The 9,131-nt window shown below is 35.4% G+C and overlaps 1 protein-coding gene across 3 annotated transcripts in view; it reads right to left on the bottom strand.

Moving 5' to 3' along the window:
• Positions 1-5,114: 5,114 nt before the first annotated feature.
• PIBF1 (progesterone immunomodulatory binding factor 1) overlaps positions 5,115-9,131 on the bottom strand; it is a 129,039-nt gene continuing 125,022 nt past the window's right edge. For all 3 annotated transcript variants that reach the window (XM_067292695.1, XM_067292706.1, XM_013951348.2), the window contains exon 18: positions 5,115-6,933. In XM_067292695.1, the coding sequence (XP_067148796.1) occupies positions 6,877-6,933 (57 nt within the window). In that variant the 3' untranslated portion in view covers positions 5,115-6,876. The remainder of the gene's footprint in view (positions 6,934-9,131) is intronic.

The raw sequence follows: 9,131 nt of genomic DNA, 5'->3' as shown, positions 1-9,131 counted from the left end.
ATTAGCCTGTAGAGATTTTGCAGAGTTGAGAAAGGAAGGTAAGCTCCCTCCTGCTGTTGGTAAACACTATTATTGTTCTCCATCCCCTGCTAAATAGAACAAATGCAATTCTGCAAAGTTAATTACTGCAATAATGAAGGAAACAGCACAAAATGACAAGGAATGTGCTAATTCAGTAAGACTCGAGTCACTGACATATTATTCTCTTTACTGCTTGTTGCCACTTTCAAGCACGTAGCACTATACTCATAAATACTCAGTGGATTTTTGAGACTTACTATTTAAATAGTAAGTTAATAAAATAAAGATTAATGTGTAAGCAGAGGACCTTAATCATTTTTAAATGTTGCCTTATCAATACCTGAGATCTGAATACGGATCTCTGAAGACATATCAAAAAGAAAGGATTTAACCCTCCTTGCAGGACTTGCAGAATGCTTACTTTTAAATATCCAAGGATGAAGATTCAATAGAGTTTTATTTATACACCAAAATTATTTAACCTCCATGAAGGAGAGAGGTGAGCAATGGGAGGAACAGACTGCACTAAGTATTGCATTTTTTCCTTATACTTTCCACAGGATCGCAGAAAAGATGAATGATATCAATTTATATGAGAACATCTTAAACACAGCTCCAGATGACAACTTGTGAATCCCCATTTACATGGCTCCACTGGTACTGGCAATTGTGTGCTTGAAAATCATACGCCTCTGAAATGCAGAGTGACAAGTCTCCTGTATGTATGGCACTACAGCAGTGATGGAGAGCATTAGAAAGTTCGGGCACAGAAATGACTGTCCCTCCAGTTCTGATAGAGAACTCAGTGGGAATATTTCCAACTCTTTCTTTTAGAAAGGCCTCTGCACTTACGGAATAATCCTGTTTAAAATCCACATATAAATTCTTGATGACAACTTCCTCACAAAAGTCAAGCACTACATTGCTAGGCTCTACCTAATAATGATGCATATAGAAACAAATTCTTCCAAAGATGTGAATAAGGAAGCAAAAGAGAAAGTCTTGCATGCTGCAGTATGTATCTCTAGAATCACGATAAAAGGGAGCACTGGGAATTGCTAACAGTTTCAGCTGCAACACTGAATAATCTAAGTAATCCTTCTTCTATTTAACCAAGAAGGAAAAATGAAAAGACTTTCATTAAAATGCAGTCATAAATTCCATCCATAAGACTTTTCCTGCAATTAAGTTACATTTACTGATCCACTACTCCTTAAAAGAAGCATTAACACAAAGACTTCAATTATTCATGGTCAAACAAAGTTGATTCTATTGCTTCATTCAAAGCCGCATTCTCTTTACAGTGGTTATTTCTGCAATATCTTCAAAAGGGGCTCACGATCTATGAAAACATGTAAGTTTCTGAGTAAAAGATATTTCCGTGATCTGTCCTAACTTTTTATATTTAATACTTCTGCCATTTCCCACTTTCACAGGGATGAAAATTTTTTTTTTGCCTCCTTCATCCTTCAAAAGAAAAGTTAATTAAAATTCACCATTTATTTGAACTCAGTTCCAATGTCCTGACAAAAAGGAGTCTCTCTCAAAAAAAGAAAAAAAAGAAAAATACAGGTATTTACGGTCAACTGAGATCTATTTACCATTGTGCAAAACTTACCACTGAGGAAAGAAACCCCAAAGGAACTCTACAAAATGACCTTTGTGGAACAAAGCTGACACTTCTCATGCTCTCAGCAGAGGGCTTAAAGAGCTGCAGGGGAGATACACAGGGTCTAAACATCTGAGAAGAGCGCTAGCTGCTTCTACTCTGAGCGCTAAGAATTTCTGCAGTATCCCCCCTGCTCTTCCATAATTCCCAACTGTTGCCCATTTCCTCTGGCAACACTGTCCCACCATGAGTTAGCACCTAGTACTGTTGCTGATTGCTGCCCAGCTTCACTCTGAAATACCCTAAGTGTAACTGCCTTATTAAGCTATGGAAGCATGCATTTTAAAGGTCAAGAGTTCCAATCAATCCTGGGAATTTTAAGAAGGGGATAATGTTTTCCAAAGACACTAAGCAAAACTTGATCTTCTAGAGGTACTTGTTTCATTTTCAAAGGTCAAGAATGAATACAGATCCTCTATATTCTCTAGTATAAGAAAATACCAGGGATACATTTCTTTGACTTTGTAAAGTCTGGCATGTGTTCTATTAAAAATAATGTTAACAGGGAGAAAAATTCTTCCCTCAATAGACCTCTCCAATGAGAGTAACGAGTATGAAAGATATGAGAGAATGGTACAGATAAACTGTTGTGTATAAATTTGTTTTCATGTAAAAAATGTGGAAAAGATTGACAATTGATTGAGGCATCTAACTAACTACTTCTTCAAAAAGTAATAAATTGTTTCTAGAAATTCATGCTCTCTAGTCTTCTACCAAAAGTGCTCCTACGAAGATGTGGAAGTTGATGAATGCATACCAGGAACAGAAAAATTCTACCTGACTGTCTTGCAAATGTGAGAGGTTTAGTAGACTTAGTCTTCCCTTTTGCTGGAACTAGATGTCATACAAAAAGATAAGTGAAACTGAAAATACCAGTGAAAGTGGGAAGGTGGCAAATCCTATCCAAGAGAAACTGACAAATATTGAGACAACTAATATTTAAATTTACAATCGTTCCTCTTTTCCAAGGTTTCACCACTATTTTCTACAGACTGCTTTGAAGGGTAGGAAGGCTACAAATCCCAATTACATAGCATTTATTTGCACAGAAGATATTTAGAAACAACACCACCAATGAAATTTGATCACAGGATACAGCACACAAGCCTTAAGAGAGTTTAGCTCCTTATTAAAGAAAGCAATTTCATGTTTTTGATTTTTTTTCCCAGATCAGGCCATTTCCTTGGTGATTTAGAAGCTACTTTGCTTCTAGCAAAAGATGGAAATGTGAGAGAGCAATTATACTGTAAAAAGAAAAAAAAAATCCTAACCTGCTCTAAACTGACTGTCCTTCCTTCTTTCTATTCAACCCATGTACTTATGAAACTTAACACTTAAGTAACACCAACTTAATGTACTAAGAAGTGTAATACAGGATGGACATTTTTCTTTGCTCTCTTTGGGTTGAAAAAGAGGAACTGTGGATGATTATGTGGGTTGGGCACTTCAGTCACAAGTTGCTTACATGCATGACTACCCTTAGAAATGTCTCTTTACCTCATTATTTTTGACTCACAGATCATCGACACAAGACCTGCTACAATGGGGAACTGCAAAGACCATTTCATGAAGAAGAATTCTGGAATAATTCATCTGACAACTATGTTTGTGGGAAATAACATCAGTAAAAATGCTGTACGGATAATGCAACCGAACCTTTTCATTACTTACGGAGCAAGAAGGTTCATTAATTTTTGCTGTAGGGCATTTTACATTTGAATAGTTATATTTAAGTGACATTCTAGCTTTCATATGAAAAGGTTAGAAGGTCTCCTCCTAGATAATTAACTATAGCCTTAGAGTTTAATGAAGAGACATGAAAAACACAGTCTTCAACTGCAAAAATTTTACACATTGAGCAGATTTGCACAAGGACTACATGGGTTAAAAGAATCTACCAACAGAAGTATGCACTATCTATATATGAAAAACACTGACTTTCATGTTTCCAAATTTCAAATTGGACCTTATCAGCAATTTTCTGAAAAAAACTTTTTTGTATCAGAATATCTCACTTTGTCATCTGAAGAACTGCTTGCATGTCAATAAAATTTCACCAGAAATCAGCCTAATTTTCTGTCAGTCTTCCTAGAAAATCAGGTTGCCTGGAGGACACAGTATTTTACAAAGCATATTTCATTCTGGAAACATCAAAATATTCTTGCATATTGCATTTCCATGGAAGAGCTACAAATTTTGTGTCTATTGGATGTGGAGAAGTAAATCAATATCACTACCTGGAATTAGTAAAAATATTATCATAGAATAATTTAGGTTGGAAGGGTAAAAGTCAATCACCTAGTTCAAGCCCCTGATCAATGAGGTCCAATTAGATCCGGTTGCTCAGGACTTTGTCCAATTGAATTTTGAGTATCTCCAAGGATGAAGATTCCGCCAGCTCTCTGGGCAGCCCATTCCAGTGTCTGACCACCCTGCCTCACAGTAAAAACATTCTTCATAATAGCCAGTTGAAATTTCCAGTGTTCCAACTCATGTCCATTGCTTCTTGTTCTATCACTATGCACCTCTGAGAAGAGCCTGGCTGTGTCGTCTCTCTACTATCCCGTTAGGTAGTTGAAGAAGAAGATCCCCTCGCAGCCCTCTCTTCTTAAGGCTGAACAAGCCCAGTTCTTTCAGCCTCTCCTTTATGTCATATGGTACAGACCTGACCATCTAGGTGGACCTCTGCTGGACTTGCTCCAATATGTCAATGTCTTTCTTCAATGGGGGAGCCCCAAGCTGCACACTGCACTCCACATGTGGTCTCGCAGGTGCCAAATGGAGGGAAATATTTACTTCCCTTGACCTTCTTTTTCACACAGCCCAGGATGTGGTTGGCCTTACTTGCTGCAAGGGTGTATTGCTGGCTCATGTTCAACTTTTTGTCCACCAGGAGCCTGAGGTCTTTTTCTGCCAAGCTGCTTTCCAGCTAGTTGGCCCCAGTCTGTACTGGTGCACCAGGTTATTCCACCCCAGATGTGGGACTCTGTATTTGCTTTTGTTGATCTTCACGAGGTGCCTGTCTACCCATTTTTCCAGCCTGTCAAGGTCCCTCTAAATAGCAGCCCTGCCCCCACTGTATAGACTGCTCCCCCAAATTTGGTATTGTCTTTGAACTTGCTCAGGGATGCTAGTATGCTATGGGATGCTAGTATGTTATAGTAGGCTGCTACCAGCTGGACTTTGCACTACTGATCACAAATCCTTGAGCCTAGCAGTTCAGCCAATTTTCTACCCACCTTATAGTCCATATGTCATCAATTTGGCTATAAGAATACTATGGGAGAACAAATGTGAATACTTAGACTCCAGCTAGTCTCTTATCTAAAATAGTTCACAATCCTTCTAGATAATACAATTTATAAACCATTGGCTAGTAACAGACAAACAGGACAGTCTGAGAAGTTAAGCTAGGGACAGTGAATCATGAGAAGTATTTATTACAAAATTACAAAATTCATATCTGCAATATGGGATGTTTCACCTGAAAAACAAAAATGTTTAATGATTTAATTCACTTAAAAATATAAATTAGATAAAAACCTAGACTTCATGATACCAAGGTTTATCCAGGAATGTCCATACAGATAGATTTCTGAGCCCAAAGATCTGTGCATTTTTTTCCAGTGAACATCAGTTAAGTCTAATAAGGTATTACTTCCACCTGCATACTTTGCATCCCTCATTTAAAGCATAAAAATTTTAATCCTGTAATATGCTTTAGCACATAAACCTGTTTGGCATTCAAAATATTTATCACTTCAGTAATATCTTTTTTCCCGATATGTATCCAATTTTGATCAAAAGATGAAGCAGAATACAACAAGTGTACTCCATATTTTTTGTACATACTAATTAAAGCTGAGTATTCAGGACGTTTTGGTTGTTTATTTTTGGGAGTAAATAAAATTTATCTTATTAACTATTTACATTTCTTAAACAATATCAGAAGTTACTCTCTCACTAGCCATTATTAAACCAACAATCAGCTACAGCTATGCAGTATTCAGTGCTGGTGCTTTTATCTCACTCTCCTAGAATTAGAAAAAATTATAAAGAAATTGAAGCACACCTGGAATAAAAGAAGTATTGCTTTGCTTCAGACTGCTGTTTGGATAATGGAGAAAGGCATATCTAGGAATTACAAGCTTGATACAGCTCAGTATTTATATATAGCAAGTAGTTACTGTTCATGTTCAGCAAGGACCAATGAATCAGTTGCAGAGATACTGGCAGGGAAAGAGGGAAGTGAAAAAAGGGAGCTTCCTTTTACATGTAAATCTGAGCAATATTTTCAGTGTACAGTCACTTCAAACAATACCATCTATTTATGTTATATATAAAATTTAGCATAAGCAATCAGAGGTGCTTTAAAATGGTCTGTATTATTAGAGACTTTTGCTATAGACTAAACATGCAGTGCAATGGAATGAATAAATGGACTGCATTCTTGGAAGATGGTGCTTATTTTGATACAATTAAAAATGGCAAATTATCTATTTCACCTTTACATGACTACAACACACACATCAGAGTTCTATTATTGTTTTTACACTGTTGTAACTAGACTAGAGCAAGTGTATCTAGCCCATAAAGTATCAGAGCTGATAATTAGGCTATATTTTATTGCTTTTTCAGAAGACTTTTAATGACTGTTTGGTAAAAAAAAAAAAAAAAGACAAAACTACAGGACTGATTAGGAATTTATATTTTTTTCACCTGACATGAATTTTCTTTATTGAAAGTCGGATATAGTCTGATGCTAATTCATGTATACTTCTTAAATTTCTATGAGACAGAATAGTTGCAAGGAATTTGGCATGAAACACAGTATCCAAGAAAAACAATATAAAAAAGCTGAAATATGCATTCATTTGAACACTCTGAATAAGAAGCCCTTTAATAGTCCATGTTATAAATGCATATAATATGTTAGCATTTATTTATCTTTTTTTTAATTCAAATATATGTTAGTAAAATCATTACATGCATTATTTCCACACATTTTATTCAAATGACACATCTAAAAATTATTTTAAGAAGCGTAAGACTGTTTTACAGGTATAAAAGTATAGTTGAAAATAAAACAGTTGTTTGCCTTTATGGTAACAAGGACATGATTATGCTGAAAATATCTTCAAAGAAAGATTCCCCAAAAGGTTATCTTCAATATTTTTGGAAAAGTGTTAAGGTGATGTTTTCTGCTGCAGTTTCCTGTACCATACGGGTGCCTCCTTATTTGTCTGTGAAATAAAGAATGTTTTAATTGTGAGACAGAGTGGAAGTCAGGAGAAGAACATGCCATCTACACTGAAGTCTCTTCTTATGTAGTTCACATTGATAATTGAGAGCTTTGCTTAAATTCAAATAAATTGAAAATAAAAATATGCATTTAAAGTTATTATTACTATGTATTTGTACTAAAACTTCGCTACAAAAAGTAGCGATTGTACAAAAAGCAGATTGTACAGTAAGAACTAAATGATTTGTTTTAAAATATCTATCACAATGAAAACATGCATGAACTGTACCATAAATAGCTTTCATTTTAAATTGCATCATACCATTTGAAAATGGGATAGAACCTGGAAAAGAGATCTTAGGTATACCATACCATAACTTACCAACACTTTATGCAAGAATATAGTGCTAAAAAAGTAAAAATTCAAAATAAAAGAATTCTGCAGTTTTCTGATAGTGTAGAACGTATTTTAATTGCAGAGAATTATTTGTGAGTTACTTCTCATTGCCTTCATAGTCCTGTGGGCTACTGCTACACAGTCAGGACTGTGTGACATTCCTGTGGCAGTTTCAGTGGACGTTTATATAGAGAAATAAAATTAAAACAGTGAAGGAGGAACAAAGTAAGGACAATTCTGCTCTCAAGGTTGGGTATAATCTCTTGCTTTAATGTGTAATGTCTCTTTTGCCTGTTGCCCCTAAACTTGTCTCTTTCTAGTTGTTTCTATCTGCTTTCTATTCTTTCTTTTCCTCGAAGATTTAATAACCAATGTTCAATCTACTTCAGTCTGATGGATCTTATTGTTGGGGCTCCTCATCACATTTTTATCTCCACCATTCTCTCATATTCAAGATTTCAGTTACAAAAGTCAGTCTGCTTTGTTTGTCCAAACTTTAAAAAAACTAGAAATTGGCCAAAATAAGGCAGGATTTTCACAAGACTATTAACATCTCTCCCTATCTAATAAGAAACCCTGCCATCTGCCCATTTTCAATTCCCTACTCCAAGCTCTGAAAATGCTAGTTTTTCAAAGAAAATTTGGTAAGAATTTTTAAATGTAGAGGTGTTTTTCCTAGATCCACACAACCTAATTGTTAGTTAAAATTTTGGCTCCATTTTAGATCATTCAATAGCTCCGTCAAAGAAAAAGTTTGGACATTATGGATGATTTGGCACTACCAAAAGGATTATGGAGAAGATAGCACTACACTTGTCTCTCTTACCTCTGAACAGTCTCACAACACTGTCCAAGCATGCTTTGCACTCTCAAAATCCCCGTATGCCTTCACATTACACCCAGGAGATACAACTACCCCTTACATTTTGCACTATAAGAACAATATCCTGATGTGCTGCAATACAAACCTCACATTATTTAAGACACTTTGAAATTTAAAAAGCTCTCCACAAAAAAATGATACTTTTGAACCACAGCAACACCATATCAGTCCCAGGGAAAAGTCAGGGGTCAAATGCTATGCAGCGTGGATACAGCTAGTCTACTCTAGAACAAGGTAGCCTCAAGCAGTGTGAACTCAAGTCATGATTTGGTCTGTGACTCAGCATTGGTCCTTATCCCTCTTAAATTTATTGGTTTAGGACAGCCATACTGAAAAAAACCTTCTGAACTATTTTCCTGAAGCTTTCATATAACAAAGAATACTAAAGGCACTAATAAGTTAATATAACGTATAGTAAAAGCAGACAACTTGAGGTATTTAAATCCAAGCATTTAGTTTCTAAAGGTATAAAAGAAATTTTTTAGTATTTAATATCAGGCATCCTTAATAACAGAGGTGATATCAATCCTGGACATATATGTTAATATTAAAATACATAAGTACATCGATTTCTTCATTCCTGCTCCACAATATACATATATATACATGCTCAACTCATATATGTTCATGGTAGATTTAAAATTGTATGTATACTCTGTGGATCCCTTTACCTGTTAAAATGTTTGATATGGAAAAATTGATTTGCTACCCACTTTTTATTCTATAATAATTACATTTTTAAAAAATTCTTGTTTATTGTGAACTTAAGGTGTAGAAACAGCTGAACAGCAAAATAACATCTTAAACACAGCAATTTATCTCCTTAACATTGACCACTGCCATAAAGAGCAAAAAAATTTCAGATGAATTAATTATGTACCTCCTTGAACTATGAACCCACTTTTTTCTTTTTTAAAAG

Source organism: Apteryx mantelli, chromosome 1 (assembly GCF_036417845.1).
Source record: "Apteryx mantelli isolate bAptMan1 chromosome 1, bAptMan1.hap1, whole genome shotgun sequence".
In the NCBI taxonomy this organism is placed as follows: Eukaryota; Metazoa; Chordata; class Aves; order Apterygiformes; family Apterygidae; genus Apteryx; species Apteryx mantelli.
The sequence above is the reverse complement of the archived record's forward strand: the minus strand, read 5'-3'. Positions and strand labels throughout refer to the sequence as shown.